The 24,126-nt window shown below is 44.8% G+C and overlaps 1 protein-coding gene across 17 annotated transcripts in view; it reads right to left on the bottom strand.

The window, feature by feature from the left end:
- The window catches only part of DIP2C (DIP2 acetate--CoA ligase C (putative)), a 387,622-nt gene that overhangs the window by 47,018 nt on the left and 316,478 nt on the right, over positions 1-24,126 (bottom strand). For all 17 annotated transcript variants that reach the window (XM_035252738.3, XM_035252740.3, XM_035252739.3 and 14 more), the window contains 6 exons: positions 20,551-20,674; positions 19,567-19,688; positions 18,489-18,600; positions 18,298-18,407; positions 15,105-15,235; positions 770-938 (listed from right to left, as the gene is read on the bottom strand). In XM_035252738.3, the coding sequence (XP_035108629.1) occupies positions 770-938; positions 15,105-15,235; positions 18,298-18,407; positions 18,489-18,600; positions 19,567-19,688; positions 20,551-20,674 (768 nt within the window). The remainder of the gene's footprint in view (positions 1-769; positions 939-15,104; positions 15,236-18,297; positions 18,408-18,488; positions 18,601-19,566; positions 19,689-20,550; positions 20,675-24,126) is intronic.

Raw genomic sequence — 24,126 nt, 5'->3', positions numbered from 1 at the left:
CGCCTGTAAACCCAGCACTTTGGGAGGCAGAGGCGGGCGGATCAGCTGAGGTCGGGAGTTCAAGACCAGCCTGACCAACATGGAAAAACCCTGTCTCTACTAAAATTACAAAATTAGCCGGGCGTGGTGGTGCATGCCTGTAATCCCAGCTACTTTGGAGGCTGAGGCAGGAAAATCACTTGAACCTGGGAGGCGGAGTTTGTGCTGAGCCGAGATCGTGCCATTGCAATCCAGCCTGGGCAACAAGAGCGAAACTCCATCTTGGGGAAAACAGCAACAACAACAACAACAAAAACCATTTTCATGGCTGGGTGCGGTGGCTCACGCCTGTAATTCCAGTACTTTGGGAGGCTGGGGCAGGTGGATCATGAGGTCAGGAGTTCAAGACCAGCCTGGCCAACATAGTGGAACCCTGTCTCTACTAAAAAAAAAAATACAGAATTAACTGGGCACAGTGGCACATGCCTGTAATCCCAGCTACTTGGGAGGCTGAAGCAGGAGAATTGCTTGAATCGGGACCCAGGAGGTGGAGGTTGCAGTGAGCCGAGATCACGCCACTGTACTCCAGCCTGGGCTACAGAGTGAGACCCCATCTCAAAAAAAAAAAATTTCATATGAAGGCCGTTTGTAAGCTTCAGGTGACGTCAAAATAAACTTAAGTTTTTTTTTTTTGAGGATTGTTTTAAATTCACCCAATCACAGATGTGCCTTCTTAGAAATGAGTCCCTGTAGGCTCGTGGGGCGCTGAGCTGCCAAGGGAGCTGCTTACCTTGAGGGACTCTGTTTGTGAGCCCAGCCCCTTGGTGCACAGCTCCATCACGGAGTAGGAGCAAAATGTGTCTCGGACTTTGTACTGACTCACGGCAAGAAGCCACAAGGCAGGGTTGGTTTCCAGCTCAGAGGGTGGGATCAGGATGGACTGGTGCCCAGAATACACACTGCAGAGAAAGAAGAGGCTGTCAGGGCGGGAGCTCAGCAGCGCTGGAGGCTCAGGGCAGCACTGACTCCGAGGAAAAGGAGGACCTGGAACAGCCCGTGCTGCCATTTGTAGATGGGGAAGTAAAACCAACGCTGCAAATTGCAACATGAAAGCATTCTGAAAAGCAAATATGTACTAGAGAATCATGAGGCAGTTACTATCACTGTGAACACACAATTAAGACATCTAAATGCTGTGATGCTGTTACGTCTCTCAGACCTGCTGCATTATTAGCAAACTGGATCCTCTTTCTTAGAAGAAAACATAGGGATCAAATTTTTGCAAAAAGCTGTCTAACTTCGGAACAGAAACTAGCAAACCACAGACACTGCCTGTTTTTGTAAATAAAGTTTTATAGGAACAGGGCCACCACCACTTGTTTAAATATTGTCTCCTGCAGCTTTGAGCTGAGTGATTGGACAAAGACCACAGAACCTAAAATATTTACCAAACAGCAATTTAAGGAAGAGTAGGCCTATATCTGGTTTAGAAAACAGATAGCCAGGGTGAAAAAAAGACAATTATGATAATTAAAGTTAGTCACCCAAGCTTTTTAAGTTTGGATTTTTACTTAAAAATCATCCCAACAAATCACCAAACAGAAGAAATGAGGAAAATATAACCATTCTTTAATTTTACCTCCATACTAGAAAACAGATTTAGAGAAATGAAGAATAGGTTACATATTTCAATTCATCATCAACTGATGGGGTAAGTGTGGATTTAATAAACAACTTGTCAAAACTACATTTTTAATGTTTTTTTTTAGTTTACTACTATGAATTCACATTAATAGATATCATACATTAAAATGTCCTAGATACAACACGTTCTAAGATATAAAATTTAATTAATGAGAATGTTCTGTTGCCCAGGCTAGAGTACGGTGGTGTAATCATAGCTCTACTATAACCTCAAATTCTTGGGCTCCAGCCATCCTCCTGCCTCTCCTGAGTAGGTAGGTCCACAGGTGTGCACCACCATGCCTGACCTTTTTTTTTTTTTTTTTTTTTTTACAGTGGTAGGGTCTCACTGTGTTGCCCAGGTTCATCTTGAACTTCCAGGCTCAAGTAATCCTATCTTGTTACTGCTATGGCCATGGAAGATGTGCCTGAGCCTCCCAAAGTGTTGGGATCATAGGCATGAGCCACCATGCCCAACCTACACAGTCTTTTTTTTTTTTTTTTTTTTTTTTTTTTGAGACAAAGTCTGACTCTGTCCCCCAGGCTGTAGTGCAGTAGCATGATCTTGGCTCATTGTAACCTCTGCCTTTTGAGCTGAAGCCTCCTTCCACCTCAACCCCCCAAGTAGCTGGGACTGTAGGTGTATACCACTAGGCCTGGCTATTTTTTGTGTTTTTTTTTTTTTTTCTTTGTAGAGACAGGGTTTCATCATGTTGCTCAGGCTGGTCTCAATCTCCTGGTTTCAAGTGCTCCTTCTGTCTTGGCCTCCCAAAGTGCTAGGATTACAGGCATGAGCCACCAGGAGAGGCCTACACAAAATTTCATCGAAGAAATAGCACTATGGTTAATGAGTTAGGTCTTGTTAACTACTATGCTATAATACCAAAGCCAGTTCTTTAATTTGGCCAATCTCATTTAAAAACTTTCCTAATTGTTCATAACCATTTTCCTTAAATAAATGTAAGGAAATTAAGTTGGCTAACAAAATATATTTCAAACAGGACCCTTAGCATGAAAAACTACTCTTCCGCAAATGTGACAAAGGTGTTTTGGGGCAAGTTTCCGGTTCTTTCTTCATTCTCTATCACAAAGCTTTATTTATTTTTGTCAAAAGGAAACACAGTCAGCCCTCTATATCTGTGAGTTCCCCATCTGTGGCTTCAACCATGAATCAAAGATATTCATGAAAAAAACTGCATCTATACCTAACTTGTAGACTTTCTTGTCATTATTGACTCAACAACATAATACAACTATTTACATAGCATTTACATTGCATTAGGTACTACAAGTAATCTAGAAATTATTTAAAATATAAGAAAGGAAGTGCATAGGTGATTTGCAAACACTATGCCATTTTATATCAGGGATTTGAGCACCCTCGCTTTTTGGTATCCACAGCGGTCCTAGAACCTGTCTCCTCCATTGACACTGAGGGTCGACTGTAAACAATGACCTTTTCAAGGGTTTAATCATTTGAGATCAGGGTTAGGCACGTAAGGGGTGAATATCAGGCCTCAAATTATTACTCTGTTGTAAGTTGGCCATTTTGCCTTAGTTTTAAAAATTTTATCGTGGTAAAATATATGTAACAAAGCTTACCATATTAAACACTTCTTTTTTCTGTGACAGAGTCTCACTTTGTCACCCACGCTAGAGTGCAGTGGTGTGATCACAGATCACTGTTGCTGTGACCTCCTGGGCTTAAGTGATCCTCTCATCTCCGAGTATCTGGGACTACATACCACCATGACTGGCTAAAATTTTGGGGGGAGAGATGGGGACTCACTACGTTGCCCAGACTGGTCTGGAACTCCTAGGTTTAAGCAATCCTCCTGAGTCCGACTCCCAAGTCATTGTAACCATTTCTACATATTCCTTGAAGTGGCTTCCTCAAAAATACACATCGGCATTAATGATTTGCTTGGTCAGAACTGTCAGCATACAAATGGGTTTGGATACCCAATGTGAATTCCTGACTGAATAATTTCAAACATACCTGTGAAAACTAAATATAGTTTCATCTCCTTCCTCATCCCCATAAGAAGTCAACATTTAGAAAAAACTAGTAAGTCTTGATGGCAGAAACAAATAGAAAACCCAACTCATGATCTCCTACTTGCCCTTACCTCGCTCAATATGACAAATGTTGATTAGTTGCTGTATTAGCCAAAATTGATTTTTTGGCACTAACAATAAATACTGCTATGGGCAAGACAAACCTACTTAATAGCAGGTTGTTTACTCTGAAGCCATTATTTTCTGATAATGTTTGGAACCTGAGCTGTTCTTTAGATCTTAACTTCTAAAAGAACAAAATAATTAAAAATAGACATTTTAGTAAGTAGCATAAATTTGCATATTAGCAATCTGACAGATTACTAACCTGACAAAACATACCAACAACTAAAAGCTCTCCCAACTTAGGCATTCAACAAGACAGGTTCACCTCACCTGGGGGGAGTCCCTGGTCGAGCCCCCTCTACCAGCAAGCATGACGTCCAGCCCAGGGTCTCGCTATACACTTTAGCTACTGCAATGAAACACTTTATTCTTTTTTTGTTTTGAGACACAGTCTCACTCTGTCACCCAGGCTGGAGTGCAGTGGTGCGATCTTGGCTCAATGCAACCTCCGCCTCCAGGGTTCAAGCGATTCTCCTGTGGCGTTATTTCTGAAGCCTCTGTTCTGTTCCATTGGTCTATATATCTGTTTTGGTACCAGTACCATGCTGTTTTGATCACTGTAGTATACTTTATTTATTATAGTATACTTTGAAGTCAGGTAGCATGATGCCTCCGGCCTTTTTATTCTTGCTTAGGATTGTCTTGGCTATGCAGACTCTTTTTCAGTTCCACAAGAATTTTAAGGTAGTTTCTTCCAATTCTGTGAAGAAAGTCAATGGTAGCTTGATGAGGATAGCACTGAATCTATAAATTACTTGGGCAATATGGCCATTTTCATGATATTGATTTTTCCTAACGAGCATGGGATTCCTAATGATTCTTCCATGAGCATGGGATGTTTTTCCATCTGTTTGTGTCCTCTCTTATTTCACTGAGCAGTGCTTTGTAGTTCTCCTTGAAGAGGTCCTTTACATCCCTCCTAAGTTGTATTCCTAGGTATTTTATTCTCTTTGTGGCTATTGTGAATGAGAATTCACTCATGATTTGGCTGCTTGTCTGTTACTGGTGTATAAGAATGCTTGTGATTTTTGCACATTGATTTTGTACCCTGAGGCTTAACTGAAGTTGCTTATCAGCTTGAGGAGATTTTGGGCCGAGACAATGGGGTCTTCTAAATATACAATCATGTCTTCTGCAAATAGAGACAATTTGATTTCTTCTTTTCCTAATTGAATACCCTTTCTCTTGCCTGATTGCCCTGGCCAGAACTTCCAATACTATGTTGCATAGGAGTGCTAAGAGAGGGCATCCTTGTCTTGCGCCGGTTTTCAATGGTAATGCTTCTGGCTTTTGCCCCTTCAGCATATTTGTCCATTCAGTGGGTTTGTCATAAATAGCTTATTATTTTGACACACGTTCCATCAGTACCTAGTTTATTGAGATTCTTTAGCATAAAGGACTGTTGCATTTGGTTGCAGGCTCTGCGTCTATTGAGATAATCATGATTTTTGTCTTTGGTTCTGTGTATGTGATGGATTACATTTATTGACTGGTATATGTTGAACCAGCCTTACATTCTGGGAATGAAGCCGACTTGGTCATGGTGGATAAGCTTTTTGATGGGCTGTTAGAATCGGTCTGTCAGTATTTTATCAAGGATTTTCACCCATTCAGTATGTTCATCAGGGATATTGGCCTGAAAGTTTCTTTTGTTGTTGTGTCTCTGCCAGGTTTTGGTATCAGGATGATGCTGGCCTCATAAAATGAGTCAGAGATTATTCCCTCTTCTATTGTTTGGCATAGTTTCACAAGTAATGGTAACAGTTCTTCCTTGCACCTCTGGTGCAGTTCAGCTGTGAACTCATCTGGTCCTGCACTTTTTTTGGTTGGTAGGCTACCAATTGCTGCCTCAATTTCAGACCTTGTTATTGGTTTGTTCAGGGATTCAACTTCTTCCTGGTTTAGTCTTGGGAGGGTGTAAGTGTCCAGGAATTTATCCACTTCATCCAGATTTTTCTGGTCTATTTGCATAGAGGTATTTGTAGTATTCTGATGGTAGTGTGTATTTCTGCGGGATCGGTAGTGATATCCCCTTTATCATTTTTTTAATTGCATCTATGTGATTCTTCTCTCTTTTCTTCTTTAATAGTATGGCAAGGGCATGATGGTGCACGCCTGTAATCCCAGCTACTGAGGAGGCTGAGGCAGGAGAATCGCTTGAACCCAGGAGGTGAAGGTTGCATTGAGTCGAGATTGTGCCATTGCACTCCAGCCTGGGCAACAAGAGCAAAACTCCATCTAAAAAAAAATGGTCTGGCTAGCAGTCTATTTTGTTGATCTTTTCGAAAAATCAGCTCCTTAATTCATTAATATTTTTGAAGGGTTTTTTGTCTATATCCTTCAGTTCTGCTCTGATCTTAGTTATTTCTTGTCTTCTGCTAACTTTTGAATTTGTTTGCTCTTGCTTCTCTAGTTCTTTCAATTGTGACATTAGGGTGTTGATTTTAGATATTTCCTGCTTTCTCTTGTGGGCATTTAGTGCTGCAAATTTCCCCCTTCACAATGCTTTAAATGTGTCCCAGAGTTTCTGGTATTCTGTGTCTTCATTCTCATTGATTCCAAAGGACATCTTTATTTCTGCCTTCATTTCATTATTTATCCAGGAGTCATTCAGGAGCAGGTTGTTCAGTTTCCATGTAGTTGTGCGGTTTTAAGTGAGTTTCTTAATCCTGAGTTCTAATTTGATTGCACTGGAGTCTGAGAAACTGTTATGATTTCCATTCATTTGTATTTGCTGAGGAGTATTTTATTTCCAATTGTGTCGTCAATTTTAGAATAAGTGTGATGTGGTGCCGAGAAGAATGTGTATTCTGTGGACTTGGGGTGGAGAGTTCTGTAGATGTCTATTAGGTCTGCTTGGTCTAGAGCTGAGTGTAAGTCCTGGGTATCACTGTTAATTCTGTGTCTCACTGATCTAATATGGACAGTGGGTGTTAAAGTCTTGCACTATAGTGTGAAAGTCTAAGTCTCTTTGTAGGTCTCTAAGAATTTGCTTCACGAGTCTGGGTACTACTGTATTGGGTGCATATACATTTAGGATAGTTAGTTCTTCCTGTTGCATCCCCTTACCTATGTAATGTTCTTGTCTCTTTTGATCTTTGTTGGTTTAAAGTCTGTTTTATCAGAGACTAGGATTGTCACCCCTGCTTTTTTTGGCTTTCCATTTGCTTGATAAATCTTCCTCCATCCCTTTATTTTGAGCCTATTTGTTTCTTTGCATGTGAGACGTGTCTCCAGAATACAGCACATCAATGAGTTGTGACTTTTTTCTTTTCTTTTTTTATTTTTTTGAGACACAGTCTTACGGTGTCGCCAGGCTGGAGTGCAATGACATGATCTTGGATTGCTGTAACCTCTGCCTTCCAGGTTCAAGTGAGTCTCCTGCCTCAGACTCCCGAGTAGCTGGGACTACAGGCATCTGTCACCACGCCCAGCTAATTTTTATATTTTTAGTAAAGATGGGGTTTCACCATGTTGGCCAAGATGGTCTCGATCTCTTGACCTCGTGATCCGCCTCAGTCTCCCAAAGTGCTGGGATTACAGGCATGAGCCACCGCCCCTGGACTTGGGTCTTGACTCTTTATCCAATTTGCCAGTCTGTATCTTTTAGTTGGGGCATTTAGCCCATTTACATTTAAGGTTATTATTGTTATATATTAATTTTATCCTGCCATTATGATGCTAGCTGGTTATTTTGCCCATTAGTTGATGCCATTTCTTCCTAGCATTGGTGTTCTTTACAATTTGGTATGTTTTTGCAGTAGCTGGTACCAGTTGTTCCTTTCCATGTTTTGTGCTTTCTTCAAGAGCACTTGTAAGGCAGGCCTGGTAGTGACAAAATCACTTAGCATTTGCTTATCTGTAAAAGATTTTATTTTCTCCTTCACTTAGGAAGCTTAGTTTGGGTTGAAATGAAATTCTTGTTGAAATTCTTTTCTGTAAGAATGTTAAATATTGGCCCCCACTCTCTTCTGGCTTGTAGGGTTTCTGCTGAGATCCACTGTTTGTCAAATGGTTTTCACTTTGTGGGTAACCCAGACTCTCTCTCTGGTTGCCCTTAACATTTTTTCCTTCATTTGAAGCTTGGTGAAATCTGATGATTACATGTTGGGGTTGTTATTCTCAAGAAGTATCTTTGTGGTGTTCTCTGTATTTCCTGAATTTGAATGTTGGCCTGCCTTGCTAGGTTGGGGAAGTTCTCCTGGATAACAATGTGAAGAGTGTTTTCCAACCTGGTTTCATTCTGTCACTTTCAGGTATGCTGATCAAATGTAGATTTGGTCTTTTCACATAATCCCATACTTCTTGGAGGCTTTTTTCATTTCTTTTCATTCCTTTTTCTCTAATCTTGCCATCTCACTTTATTTCACTGAGTTGATATTCAATCTCTGATATCCTTCTGCTTGACCAATTTGGCTACTGAAACTTGTGTATGGTTCACAAAGTTCTCGTGTTGTGTTTTTTAGCTCCATCAGGTCGTTTATGTTCTTCTCTGAACTGGTTATTCTAGTTAGCATTTCGTCTAACCTTTTTAAGGTTCTTAGCTTCCTTTCATTGCGTTAGAACATGCTCCTTTACCTTGGAGAAGTTTGTTTTTACCCACCTTCTGAAGCCTGCCTCTGTCAATTTATCAAACTCATTTTCTATCCGGTTTTGTTCCCTTACTAGCAAGGAGTTGTGATACCTTGGAGGAGAAAAGGCACTCTGGTTTTTGGAATTTTCAGCCTTTTTGCAATGGTTTCTCTCCATCTTTGTGGATTTATCTACCTTTGGCCTGTGAAGTTGGTGACCTTTGGATGGGATCTGAGTGGATGTCCTTTCTGTTGATGTTTAAACTGTTCCTTTCTCTTTGTTAGTTTTCCTTCTAACAGTCAGGTCCCTCTGCTGCAGGTCTGCTGGAGGTCCACTCCAGACCCTGCTTGCCTGGATATCACCAGCAGAGGCTGCAGAACAGCAAAGATTGCTGCCTGTTCCTTCCTCTGGTAACTTCATCCCAGAGAGATATCTGCCAGATGCCAGCCAGAGCTCTCCTGTATGAGGTATCTGTCAGTCCCTGATCGGAGGTATTTCCCAGTCAGGCTACACAGGGGTCAGGGGGCCACTTGAGTAGGCAGTCTGTCCATTATCAGAGTTCAAACGCTGTGCTGTGAGATCTCCTGCTCCCTTTAGAGCTGCCAGGGAGGGAAGTTTAAGTCTGCTGAAGCTGTGTCCACAACCACCCCTTTTCCCAGGTACTCTGTTCCAAGAAAATGAGAGCTTTATTTATAAGGCCCTGATGGTCTGCTGCCTTTTTTCAGAGATGCCCTGCCCAGTGAGAAGGGAATCTAGTGAAGCAGTCTGCCTGCGGTGGCCTTGCCAAGCTGTGGAGGGCCAGCCCAGTTCAAACTTCCTGGTGGCTTTGTTTACACGGTAAGGTTAAAACTGCCTACTCCAGCCTCAGCAATGGCGGACGCACCTCCCTCCACCTGCTCGAGCGTCCCAGGTCAAGCTCAGGCTGCTGTGCTACCTGCAAGAATTTCAAGCCAGTGGAGGATCTTAACTTGCTGGTGTCCATGAGGGTGGGACACGGCAAGTCAGACCACTTGGCTCCTTGGCTTCAGCCCCCTTTCCAGGGGAGTGAGCAGTTCTGTCTCACTGGTGTTCCAGGCATCACTGGGGTATGATAAAAACAAAAAAACCTACTGCAGCTACCTCGGTGTCTGCCCAAATGGCCTCCCAGTTCTGTGCTGGAAACCCAGGGCCCTGGAGTTGTAGGTACCGGAGGGACTATCCTGGTCTGCGGGTGTGAAGACTGTGGGAAAAGTGCAGTAACTGGGTGGGAGTACAGGAAACAGTCCTAATGGCTTCCCTTGGCTAGAAGAGGGTGGTCCCCAGCTCCTTGTGCTTCCTGTGTGAAGCGACCCCCCACCCTGCTTCAGCTCACCCTTTTTGGGCTATACCCACTGTCCAACCAGTCCCAGTAAGATGAACCAGGTACCTCAGTTGAAAATGCAGAAATCACTCGCCTTTTGCATCAATCTCATTGGGAGCTGCATGCAGAGCTCTTCCTATTCGGCCATCTTGGAAGCTCCCCCACCATCTTAATAATATTGAATCTTCCAATACATGATTATGGGCTATCTGACACAATTTTTAAAAACAGGTATAATCTTAAAAATATTTTGAAACAATTCCATTACATTCATGATTTTCAGATAAACAATCCTCTATGACAGAAGAAAGCTTTAGGATGAGGACACATACATTATGTGTGTCACTTAAAACTTTCAAATAATCACAAAGTTACAAGTACATTTAAAATAATTTTTTCTCCTTGAATTATCTGATGGTGAGTCATTGACTCGATGCCCTTCAATCCCAGACACTTCAGGGGTATTTCCAACAAACAAGTATATTTTCCTCCAGAAACAACTTAGCCATCAAAACCAGAAAACCAACATTCCTTCTATCCCAGCTCAGACCCTATTCCAGTTTCTCCAGCTGTCCCTGATTACATACTCTATAGCAAAAGGGTCCTGTTTGCACAGGCACACTGCGAGCAAGTGGTTAACTCTCAGCCTCCCTCTGCCCAGAGCAAGTTTCTGGATGTTTCATGACTCTCCCAACAGCAGGCTTTGTGAAGTAATTCTAGGCAGGTGCACTGTCCAGTCCCCTAGCTTGGGTGGCCAATGTTTCCACACGGGGAGATCCAGGGTAGGCATCTTTGGCAGGAGTATTGCGGGAGCGACACTGCTTTCCCCATCTCACACCACGTAATGCAGGATTCACCATCACTGAGGTTGCTTGGACCACCTGGTTCACGCTTTTCCACTGTGAAGCCTCTTTCCTCTAACTATTTTGTGGATGGCTACTATATAAATTCTCATTTCTCATCAAGCTTTGAATTTGCTCATCTATTTCTATCTGAATAGTTGGAAAATTTCCTATTTTACCCAAAGTGTTACAATCTGTTTCAATTTTTATTTCTTGAGACAGGGTGTTGCTCTGTCACCCAGGTAGAGTGCCATGGCGTGATCTCAGCTCGCTGCAACCTCAACCTCCCAGGCTCAAGTGATCCTCCACCTCAGCCTCCCAAGTAGTTGGGACCATAGGCACACACCACTACACCTGGCTAATTAAAAAAAATGGTTTTGGAGGCTGGGTGTGGTGGTTTATGCCTGTTATTCCTACATTTTGGGAGGCTGAGGTGGGAGGGTGGCTAGAACCCAGGAGTTCAAGACCAGCCTGGGCAACATGGCAAGAACCCATCTCTATAAAAAGTGTAAAATTAGCACTCCTGTGGTACCAGGATAACAATGGTTTAGTGAAGGATGGGTCCATGTACGATGGTAGTCTCATGAGACTATTATGAAGCTGAAAAATTTCTACTGCCTATAGACATTGCGGCATACCACATTACTCACATTTGTGGTGATACTGGTCTAAACAAACCTGTACTGCCAGTCACATAAAAGCACAGGACATACAATCACGTCTTCAGTTCTGTTCATGTGATGAATCACATTTATTGCTATGTATATGATACAACCTTGCATCTTGGGAATGAAGCCTACTAGGGCATGGTAGATTAGCTTTTTGATGAGCACATACGGTTATGTACACAACCTAATACTTAACTGTGATGATAAACAACTGTGTTACTGGTTTATGAATTTACTGTTTTTTTTTGTTGTTGTTATTTTACAGCATACTACTACTTATAAAAAAGAAACTTAATTGTAGAAGACCCTTGGCAGGTCCTTCAGGAGGGTCTTCCAGAAGAAGGTATTGTTATCCTCGGAGGTGACAGCTGCATGCACATACTGACCCGAAGATGCTCCAGTGGGACAAGACGTGGAGAAGAAGGCAGTGACACTGAACACTCTGGCCCTGTGGAGGCCTGGGCAGCTGTGTGTGTGTGTGTGTGTGTGTGTGTGTGTGTTTGTGGAGGCCTAGGCAGTTTTGTGTGTGTTGCGGAGGCCTAGGCAGTTTGTGTGTGTTGTGGAGGCTTAGGCAGCTGTGTTAGGCAGCTGTGTGTGTGTGTGTGTGTGTGTGTGTGTGTGTGTGTGTTGTGGAGGCCTAAGCAGTTTGTGTGTGTGTTGCAGAGGCCTAGGCAGTAGTGTGTGTTGCGGAGGCCTAGGCAGCTGTGTTAGGCAGCTGTGTGTGTGTGTGTGTTGTGGAGGCCTAGGCAGCTGTGTGTGTGTGCATGCGTGAGTGCATGCGTGTGTTGTGGAGGCCTAGGCTGGTGTGTGTGTGCATGTGCACATGTGTGTGTATGTGTGTTGCAGAGGCCTAGGCTGATATGTGCATGCATGTGTATTCGTTTTTAACGAAAAGTTTAAAATGTAATTTAAAATTTAATAGAAAGGAATTTATAGAGTAAGGACATAAAAAATTATTTTTGTATAATTGTATTATGTGTGTTTTAAGCTAAGTGTTTTTATAGATGAGTCAAAAAGTTTAAAAATTAAAACGTTTATAAAATTAAAAAGTTACAGTAAGTTAAGGCTAATTTATCATTGAAGAACTATAGGCATTTTTGATGAACTTAGTGTAGCCGAAGCATTCTGGTGTTTATAGAGGCTACAGTAGTGTGCAGTAATGTCCTGAGCCCTCATGTCCAGGTGCCACTTATTCACTGACCCACCCAGTGAGTTTAACCTTCTGGACCTTACTTTTACTGTACCTTTTTTGTGCTTGAATATGTCTAGATACACAGATACTTACCATTGCATTACAATGGCCCACAGCAGTCAGTGCACTGGCACACTGCACATGACTGCAGCCTGGGTATGTCAGGCTGTCCCAGCCAGGTCTGTGTAAGCACACTCGGTGTTTGCACAACAGTGAAATCACCCAAGTGGAACACATCCCCATCACCCAACGATGCCTGACTGCACTTACTTCCAATCCCCCACATGCAGCCCATCTCCCTCTGTGGCTGCTCATTCCCGGAACAAGCTCTGACTCCCACACTGCACCCTGCCTGGCTCCCACAGCCCAGGCTGGGAATACCCCTCTGTGGACTCCCCTCCTCTGAACTGGGCTTGGGCACCCTGTGTGGCTGCTCCACACCAAGATGCCCTCCCTACCCTGCTGCGCTCTTAGAGGTACACCCCTAGGACAAGGCCTCCTCAAATTTCTGCCAAATTCTCTTTCCAGATCTGCTGAACTGCATGGGAAAGTGAAGTCATTATTATTTTAACTTCTGTATTAGTCATTGTCCATCTAGGACCCAAGTGCTTTTTCTTTTTCTTTTTTTTTAAGCAAGTCCAATGGGATCTGTTTCTATAGAGGATTTTTTTTTTAATGGAAAGGTTTATGGCTATATTTATTTGTACAGCTGCAAGGGCAACCAACAAAGTACTGTGATCTTGTGACTTCTGAGTTATTAATATTTTTCAGGAAAGATGCTTGTTAAAGTTCATCACAACATGGACAAGCCCTTAAAGAGTCTATTGTAATTGTTGGTTCACACAGAGAACTTACTTTCCCTGCCACAAACACTTTCCCTCTGATTTTCATGGGGAGCCAGGCTTGGTGAGCCTGCAGGCAGGAGTCTTCCATCTGTTGGCTTTGGTTTTAATTGTACACTCTGCCAAATGAAATATGGTCACCCTACAAGGGCAGTTGTTCAGAACAGACCTCTGCTCTCTGGCTTCGCATGTTATCTAAGGCCATTTTGGCCCAGCTGCTGGAATAGTATGTTCTGGGCGATTTCCCAAGGAAAAAAAAAAATCACTCACAATATTATTGCATTTTATATTGAGGCAAAAATCATTAAATATTTCATTATTCAGTTTTATCTGCTTTCTCAAGAAGCTGAATTGTCCTAATTAGAATATCAGTATTTTTCAAAAATACAAGATTACATTTTAATCCAACTTAATACTATTAAATATTAAGAATACATTAAAAATGTTTGTTTACAGACATGAGAAAAAATTCCCACTGGGTATGGTGGATCATGAGGGCAAGGCAGGTGGATCACTTGAGGTCAGGAGTGCAAGACCAGCCTGGCCAACATGGTGAAACCCCGTCTCTACTAAAAATACAAAAATTAGCTGGGCATCGTGGCAGGCACCTGTAATCCCAGCTACTCGGGAGGCTGAGGCATGGGAATTGCTTGAACCTGGGAGGCAGAGGTTGCAGTGGGCTGAGATTGTGCCACTGCACTCCAGCCTGGGTGACAGAGCGAGACTTTGTCTCAAAAAAAAAAAAAAAAAAAGGAAAAAAGAGAAGAGAAAGATCCACTATAAATTTTAGGAAAATCATAAACAATTTCATACTGTAGCATCTCAGATTTATAAATACATTAATGCATATTCATAAAATAGTATGTGTAAAAAAGATTTAACGGTGAAGTTATACGTTTGTGTTAGCTTTAATATGCCCCATTTTTTAAAAAAGGTGGGGAGCAGGAACAGGTGGAAAATACAAAACTGCTAAAATGCTGACACATGAAGCTGGATGACAGTCACTGGTGTGTACTGCTGGATACGCTCTACACTTAAGTATGTTTGAAAATGTTAATAAATTAGAAAATGAACTCTGAAAGACTATGTGCTCAAATGCTGCTAGTGGATATTTATCGGTAATGCCCTTTATCAGGTGGTATGATTATTGATGGCTTCATTTTCTTCTTTATATTACTTTGTATTTTCTAAAAATTTCTACAATGATCAAGTATGTATGATCAGACAAAAAAGCCAAGAAACATCCATTTGGTTTTCTGGTCCTTCATTCATCCGATAAATATCTGGGGAGCACCTGCTGTGAGCCAGGCTTCGAGCTGACTGCTGGGCAGAGTGCCGCACGCCCCAGGGAACACTCAGCCCTTGTGGACTCACCTCTGGGCTTGCCCAGCCTAGGCCCTGCAGTAACAGCTAGGGTGATGCCCAAGGGAGGTGAGAGGCTGCAACGCCTGCTGGCCCAGCAGGAACCCAGATCAAGCACGATCACAAGGCTTTACAGGCATAAGAGCCAAGTCCGAAGCCCGGGAGTCTTCTGATTGTCAGAAATAAAGGTCCACACAGACAACTCTCCAAAATGTTCCTCTACTGCTGCAGAAAGTGACTGTCACCCCAGGCGCTGCTCTGTCCCCAAGAGCCAAATCCACCAGGAGAGGGAGAGACAGGGACAGGAGTCAGCTACAGGCCTCCTCCAGCAAGGGTGGGGGTACAGGGCCAGTGCTGAGGCTGCCTGACTGGGTGTAAGGTCTGGAGAAGAAGGTGCATGATTTCTTTTTTTTAATGTAAAGATATGGAGAGGAATCTTACCTGCAGAGGCACCAGAGGACAAATCCCAGTCCACAGTAGGGGTCCAGGCAGATGGCCACTTCTCTAGAAGGGTAAAGTTCACATTGCAGCTTAATGGAACGGCAGAAGGCACTGGTGGCTGCATGAGACATCTGCAAAACACAGGGCAGTGTTATCTGAATGGCACCTGACACCCTAAGACACCCGTGAGAAAACAAGGCTGCATTAAATGCATGGGACAGTATGCCCAAGGATATCTATGAGACAATAAGGCTGCATTAAATGCATGGGGCCCGACACCCAAAGGCATCTAAAATAGAGTAAGGCCGCAGGAAATGTATGCTGGCCTGGCACAGTGGCTAATACCTGTAATCCCAACACTTTGGGAGGCCCAGGTGGGATGATGGCTTGAGACCAGGAGTTCCAGGCTGCAGTGAGCTATGATTACCACTGCACTCCAGCCTGGAAAACAGAGTGAGACCCTGTCTCTTAAATAAAATTTAAAGAACAAAACCCAAAAAACAACAAATGTATGATACCTGGCACCAAATACCCAAGGCTGTTTTTACGACCAGGGACAACTATAGCCAAGCTGGGGCTACGTTGTATCTGGGGAATGTGAGTGGCCAATATTTTCACTGGGGTTCTCATTGTCAATGAGTAAACCTCACTCAGAACTGCCTGTCCTCTGGGACCTAGCAATTCCAGCTGTTGAAATAGTGCATTTGAACAGCAAGTCATGCAGGAAGGGGTTCTAGTGTGACTCTCTCTCCAACACACTGACCCACAAGTAGAGGAAACATGGCACACTCCTGCCTCTGCCAGTCAAGGCCCTGCCTCATTCATGGGTGTCTCCAGGGCTGGACAAGGCCTCTGCTGTACAGCAGGTGGCCAGTGAGACCTGCTGGGTGGCTCGCCATCTCAATGATCAGGAAGTGAAGGCTCACAGAAGTGAAAGATTTTGCTGACTGTAACATGAGTTAGAGCCCAGGTACTCCTACACTCATCTTTTACCATCCTCCACCACCCTGCAGGGAGACGGTGGCCAAAATCCATTCATCCCATCATTGACCAGACAGTGAAGAGCTCTCCACATCTTCCCCTTTCCTAATCCCTGTAATAGTCCACTACAGTCCGTGTGTAATGTAGATTGATTTGAAATACAATAAAATATATTACTAAGATTAATTTTCTCACAGAAGCTTTCTCGCCAAACAAACCTAAGAGGAAAATGGAAGTTAAAGCAGCATAGAAAATGGTTCTGATTTCTGTCATTTTAAAACATGTCACAAGTTATCTAAAGTTGAATGTTGCGCAGAGCTAAACTGTAAAGGGACCAGCACGGAGCCTTGTAACTGGAAATCCAGCCAAACGCCTGGCTCCCATCTTTCATTCGCCACTCCAGCAAGACGTGAGAGAATCAGGGTTGGGGGTCCTCCCACTGTGAAATGCTGCATCATTGTTGAAAGTTCTGCCCGGGAGAGGGTTTCATAACTGCTTTACTATATTCATAAAGTGGAACGTAATACTTTTATAGAATATAAAATGTAAGTAATTCTTTTTAGTTTGCTTTTAAGGTAAATATTTGTTTAATGGAGAAATGAGACTTAATTTATCAAATACTCATCCAGACTCCTGCCTCCCTGGATTAGCAGCTAGTAAAATCCTGCCTTCCAAAATTACCCACCCACTCAGATCAGCAACTGGAGCAAGCCTGCCCTGAACTGCTGCTGCTCTGTGCAAAGCACTATTTCCAAGTGAAGAATTGAGCTCTTCAGCACAGCAAATACTAAAGTATTCGTTATATATCAGGTATGGTGTTAGGTGCTGGAGATGAACAGAAGACTGAGACATGGTCCTGCCCTCTGGGCCCGGTGGGAATTCAGAGATGAGCACGTGGACAACCATGCATGATGTAAGAGAAGGGTGCTCCTATCACCCCGGCTGTGGGTCTCAGACCCACTGGGGCCTTCATGTGACTTCAGCAGACAAACAAGAATGGACACCAGTTAAAGAAAAGCAGCCGGCAGGGCACAGTGGCTCAAGCCTGTAATCCCAGCACTTTTGGAGGCCAAGGCGGGCGGATCATGAGGTCAAGAGATCAAGACCATCCTGGCCAACATGGTGAAACCCCGTCTCTACTAAAAATACAAAAAAATTAGCTGGGCCTGGTGGTGTGAACCTGTAGTCCCAGCTACCTGGGAGGCTGAGGCAGGAGAATTGCTTGAACCCGGGAGGCAGAGGTTGCAGTGAGCCAAGATTGTGCCACTACACTGCAGTCTGGCACCTGGCGACAGAGCAAAACTCTGTCTCCCAAAAAAAAAAAAAAAAGAAAAGAAAAGAAAAGAAAAGCAGCCAAGAAAGTTCTGATGATCTACTCTACATGAGATGCTGAGATTGTAACTGGGCCATGAGATCAGAAGCATGAGCTTCTCTTGGGCTGTGACAGTAGGAGTGTCACTGCTAACTTCATCCTATAGGAATTACGTCATCTTAATCTGAAAACATTTCTTTTCAAAAGCTTTTGAAAAATTATTTTATTTCATATTGCAGCTAATTTGGCATGTCGCCTGAGCTGAGAGGGTCATCACCCAGGCTGGAGTACAGTGACGCAATCTTGGCTCACTGCAATCTTCGCCTCCCAGGTTCAAGCAATTCTCCTGCCTCAGCTTCTCAAGTGGCTGGGACTATAGGCGCCTGCCACTATGCCCGGTTAATTTTTGTATTTTTAGTAGAGAGAGGGTTTCACCATGTTAGTCAGGCTGGTCTTGAACTCCTAAATTCAGGTAATCCACCTGCCTTGGCTTCCCAAAGTGCTGGGATTACAGGCGTGAGTCACTGTGCCTGGCCAATGACGATTTCTAATAGTGCCCAGATTAAAACGCAACAAAGTGTAGTGTGCAGAGATTTATCGTAGGGCACTCAGATTTAAGAACCATCAAGAGAGAAAACACGTGCAGTGTTTTACTGTCAGCTATGGAGACTGTGTTCACATAAAAACACATTTGGGGCATTTGGACAGAATCAGTCAGCCTGGTTAAGGACAGAAATGATCATACACGTCGTGCTGTGAATGAAACATGGACATACGGCTCTTTCCACATCTCAGAGTCTGATTACACAAGAGGTGCTGACAGTTGGCACGTGGGCTTGCCATGTGCAGCATGCTCTGAAGTGGCCTCCCGTGGCCACCTCCTGCAGCCGCCCTGCTCACCTTTACGCCAGCTAGCATCCCAGTTGTGGACACGCTGAAGTCGAGATACGCAAGGGTGTCTGGGTTGCAAGGTTTGCAGATCTGGGCAGGCCGCTTCTTTGGCAAATCATCTGGAGAAGAACACGGCTATCAACAGATCTGGCCTGAGCAAGGCCCATGAGCAAACCACCATCTCCAGCCAAAGCACTGACCTGTGTCCAGGATGAGGGGCCACGTCCTGACGTCCACAGCTGCCGCCGCCTCCCTGGACCGTAGCAACTTACAGATGAGCTGTGTTGTCATCAGACAGGCAGAGCGACTCACCTGGCATCAGAGAATGAGAACAGAGCCGGATGAAAGGGTGCTCACTACACATATGTCTCCTGCTCACTAGGCACACTAAAACCATGTAGCTTTTAGGAAAACAGAGCTATACTTTCAAACAGGAGCAGATTAGGCTCCCAAGCCCTGCTGGATCCTGCTGGTTTGCTTAGGTAGAAGAGAGCTAGGAGTCTGGTGACAGAAGAGCTGGGTCAGAATGTGGGGCAGGGTGCAGGTCCTGAAGCCTGTGCACCTGCGCTTTCCCGGCCCAGCAGCATCCACAGCATCATGACCACGTACAGAAAAGAGCTCACTGCTCACACCATTAGCTCTGTTCTACTGGAAATGTCACATATGCCCAGACACATTGTGCGTACTTTGTAGCAGGAGTGGCCACTGTGAGGGTCCTCCAACACCATGGAGAAAGGGACTCAGATGTGGGCGGAAGAAGGCATTCTCTGCCCCAAATTGCTTTCCCCTGTAGTTCCTCCTTCAACGAGGAAAATACAGCGGAATCCTATGAAACTTTTCCAGCTGTAGACAAGGGAAAACAGATCTATACTTTCAAACAGGAGCAGGAAACTTCTAAATCCTGAGGAGAGAGCTGTTGAAAAAGCCCTTCGTCTTCCCGTGGTGGGTCTGCTCAGCTGAGTTTGTGAGGAAGCCTGAGGGATGGTGGGGATACCCTCTCTTGGGACCTGTTTTCTCCCAGGCATCTTCAACTTCAAGACCCTGCAGTAAGAGCTACTATCCAGCTTCTGCCTCCATGTACAAGTTTAGATCTCACCTCTATACCCAGACCGTAGGCTTCCTGCAGGCAGAGACCCTTTCCTGTCCTGACTGATTCCAGACACACACACCAGCTCCCATAGCCAGCTGCTGCCCTGGGAGATGTCAGAGTCTGCGTGCGGGCTGTGAACTCAACACTCATCTCCAGGCAGGTGGAGGCCCAGCTCCCAGGTACGTTACCTCCACAATCATCTTAACGGTAGGCAGCGTTGTCGCGATGTTCTGTGGGTGCGGGGGGCGGACGGTTATTGGCACACAGCCTGCATACAGGCAGCCATAAAACGCTGCGATCAGGTCTATTCCTACACAGGAGAAAACCAAACATCACTACTGAAGCAGATCACGCTGCTTAGCGGCCACTGCCCCTGTCAGCATAAATGCCAGTCTAGGACAAGTTCAACAGGTAAACGAGCAGCAAAACTTTTCACAGGCTCTGTCATCCTGGTGGGTTTTGTCAGCTTTGGCGGGCACTGTCATTTTCCCATCCTTTCAGACTGAGATGACGAGGCAGCCTGGAGGTTTAATTTCTACATCATTTTGCTAAGGAAATGCCCACCTTTGCAATTGTGAATTTAGTTAAGATTTAGTGCCTATTAAGTGAACCACCTGAGGTATCTAGTAACACAAATTAGACATAAAAGTCTTTGAAGGGGCCGGCGCGGTGGCTCATGCCTGTAATGCCAGCACTTTTTGGGAGACTGAGGAAGATGAATTATGAGGTCAGGAGTTCGAGACCAGCCTGGCCAACATGGTGAAGCCTCGTTTCTACTAAAAATATAAAAATTAGCCAGGCGTGGTGGCAGGTGCCTGTAATCCCAGCTACTTGGGAGGCTGAGGCAGGAGAATTGCTTGAACCCGGAAAGTGGAGGTTGCAGTGAGTCAACATCACATCACTGTACTCCAGCCTGGGTGACAGAGCAAGACTTCATCTCAAAAAAAAAAAGGTCTTTGAAAGCATCAATTTATTGAAGCCTCTGACAGTAGCACATGTAGCTGGTGCTCATGTGTGGTCATAGCCAGACACAATGGGCTGGTTAGCATCCAGCTGGATACCGCACAGACTCCTGGCCAGCACACTGCCCTCTCAGGCACCAATGGGTGTGTCAGGGAGCTCCGTGCACTGCAGTGGTCGGCATCTCTCAGGGAAGCCCACCCTGCCTGTACCTGGGGGGTAGACCAAGGCCACATGGTCACCATCCTGCAGGTGGCCCCGCTCCATCAGCATCACGGCAATCTTCTCAGCACGCTTGTGCAGCTGCACGCAGGTCAGCGAGTTCGCGATCGCACCCTGTGGGCCAATCACAGGGACAAGCGTGTAAGATTCCTTCAGTTGAGACGCTTGGGGAGAGCGCGCACGCTTCATATAACTCACTGACACAAAGCATAGGTCAGTGGTTTTTAGAACATGCACAGACCTGTGCAACCAACATGGAGAGTCAATTTTAGAATGTTTTCAGCTTCCCCCAAAACCACATATCCGTTAGAGGTCAACTCCATTTTCTTCCAACTAGGTAAGAAGTACAGACCAAAGAGCATCTAGATGTATTTGGGGTGGCAACAAACATTTTAAAAAATGATTATGTGAATTAAAAAACAGTGGAACAAAAAAAAGAAAAACCCTAGTAATTCTGGGACTTGTGTTACTGTCATGGACAGTGAGAATTACCATTGCGCCTGCAGGCCCCACACATTGGTAATGAAGACTGATTAAAAATGTTCATTTAGAAAGACCACAACAAGGGACTGGGCGCGGTGGCTCAGGCCTGTAATCCCAGCACTTTGGGAGGCCGAGGTGAGTGGATCACGAGGTCAAGAGATCGAGACCATCCTGGTCAACATGGTGAAACCCCGTCTCTACTAAAAATACAAAAAATCAGCTGGGCATGGTGGCGCGTGCCTGTAATCCCAGCTACTCAAGAGGCTGAGGCAGGAGAACTGCCTGAACCCAGGAGGCGGAGGTTGCAGTGAGCCGAGATGGCGCCATTGCACTCCAGCCTGGGTAACAAGAGCGAAACTCCGTCTCAAAAAAAAAAAAAAAACCACATCAAAAAATCAAGGAAGTCAGAAAGTTAAAAAAAAAAAAAAAGGAAAACAAATAGTTAAAAACACCCTAAAGGAATGAACAGAACTGTCAAACACAATTTCATGTAGACTTTACTGTACAAACAAATAGAAAACATATTTGTGCTGAAAATGCCTTACAAAAGAGTTATTAAGGAAGATGGGCTGCAAGATACGTACTAAGAAACATCCTAAGAGTGTAGGATTCACTATTTATTTTTTGAGAAAGGGTCTCTGTCTCCCAGGCTGAAGTGCAGTGGCATCATCACCATTCACTGCAGCCTGGACCTGCTGGGCTCAAGCGATTCTTCTGCCTCAGCCTCCTGAGCAGCTGGGACAACAGGTGCCACCATCATGCCTGGCTCATTCTTTAAAAAAAAAATTTCTCGCAGATATAGGGTCTCCCTATGTTGCCCAGGCTGGTCTCAAACTCCTGGCCTCAAGTGCTCTTCCCACCTTGGCCTCACCATTTAAGTCAAGAAGAAAAATATGAATAAACTGCACATTATAAGCATGCAGCTAACCAAAACAAGCTTTTCCTGAGGACACACTTTACAATTTAAGTTCATGTGTGGCATTCTCAGATGTGGAGAGACTGATTTTTACAGCCATTTAAAAACCACTTCTTTGTGACTGGATTCTGTCTCACAGCTGCTAACAGGGTGAGGATCGTCCCTCAAGCAGTGGGAACTGGACTGAAGTCCATGGGTCCAGGAAGACTCCAGAGCCAAAAAGTGACAGAACGACCGGGCTCAGGAATTTTCCTATAAGTCACGGCTACAAAGAATAATGTGAGAGTGTGGGGAGAGAAAGCACTGCAAGCCCAAGAAGGCTGCCAGGGACCGGACACCATGATTCAGCACTTAGGCGCCGGAAGGGAGGCCCCGAGGGGCTGGTGGGGAGCTGACTTTGTGGAACAAGGAGGATGCTGCATAGACAAACAGTTTCGGGGGCTAATCAGCAGCGATGCTGGGAAAAGCACGTCAGCCTCCCTGCTCAAAGGGCCCATGTCGGAAACACATGGGCGGGACGTGGTGTGAGTGGAAGAGAACGTCTCTGGAAGCATCAAGATGTGAGTGCCAGACCCTGACCTCTACCAAAACGTCCAGAAGATGGCCAAGGAACAAGGACTGTGGGGAGGCTGCCCAGGTAACTGCCCCGTGGGTCTTCAGATGTGTCCCACCGACTGTGGTTGGTTTCCTCCATGTAGGAGAGGGTTAGCTTACATTTCTCTGAATTCAACCTTCTCATCCCACACATTTTCCTTAATTATTTTCCCCCTTAGAGGATACCTAAAAAATAAGAAAACAGAAACTGATTTAAAGTAGAAGAGCCCAAGAGCAGAAGGTGGCAGAGATGGGCAAAGACAACAAGAGTTTCTGCCATGTTGGTCAGGCTGGTCTCGAACTCCTCACCTCAAGTGATCCACCTGCCTTAGCCTCCCAAAGTTCTGGGACTGTAGGTGTGAGCCATGGCACCCGGCCTCCACCACGTTAAGTGAGCTTGTGACTACACTGCCAGCAAAAAGTGGCCAAATCCATAATCAACAGAAACGTGCCTCCTTGATGGAAGCAGTGGCTGCGCGGCCTCGCCCCAGATGAGTGACTGGTGTACGTGCTGAACAGGGACACTTAGGATATGCTGAGTGGTTCCTTATTGGAATGAATTTCACCCATTTCTTTTTGCTTTTTAAAATCTTGCTTTTAGAAAATGTGTGATTCTCTATGTTTCCGTTGGACAGTGCTCAACAGGGAAGCTGATTTAGGTGGGGATTACATTATAAACATCGTGGAAACGATGCTGCTGCCTTGGTCCGGGCCGAGCATCTCTGGGTGTGCATACAAGGCAGCAGAGGGGGAGACAGACACAGATGCCTGATCTGATGTTTGTAGGAAAGCAATGGCTCAAGTGTGCCTGTCTCTATGTCCAGCGAGCCTTGGAAACAGCAGGTCACACCTCCAAGGAAAAGGTATCCTCAGGCCATGTCTTCCTCACACAGTCCAACAGTAAATTACTCACGGCTTTGATCCCTACATCTGGCCCCCATCTGATTTGCAGTTGTTCCTAATAAAGCCCTTTTCAGAGAACCTGAATCATTTCTAGGAAACACCTTTTCCCAGAAGATCCAACATCCAGCTATGCAAATGACCACCACAGGGGATCAGGGCCAGGAAGCTGTCTGTTCACAGGGCCAGACAGACCAGATGCCATGCCCAGCACCATGGCACCATCCAGCAAACAATCTGAGGGATCTTCCCCAAATCAGGCACAGCTGGAAAAGCCCTATTTTCCTCCTGATGGCACACGCTGCCTATGAACACATCTAAATCATTTCCAAATCTTTGCATATATGGGGGTCTGCTGCTTCCTGAGCTGCCCATCAATACCTCTAGATTATTGAACACAGACGCTCATGTAACCCACACACATGGGTGCAACATGTCAGGCAAGGTTGGGGCAGGGCTTCAAGGAGACTCAGAGCCGAATCCGCCCCTGGCAGCTTGTGGCTTGCGAAGGGATGGCCACCAAAAGCGTCTTCTGCTGAAGGATCTGGGGTGCCAGAGGGAGGCTAGAGTTGGTGCCACAGATTTATGTCACCACTTTGGAGGTGACAATGGAATTCTCTACAGCACTGCCAAGACCAAAGGGAAAGAGGAACAAGTCACAAGTAGTTTACAG

This window comes from Callithrix jacchus, chromosome 7, assembly GCF_049354715.1.
Source record: "Callithrix jacchus isolate 240 chromosome 7, calJac240_pri, whole genome shotgun sequence".
NCBI classification, from domain to species: domain Eukaryota; kingdom Metazoa; phylum Chordata; class Mammalia; order Primates; family Cebidae; genus Callithrix; species Callithrix jacchus.
Note: the sequence above shows the minus strand (reverse complement) of the source record. Positions and strands in the feature narration are given on the sequence as shown.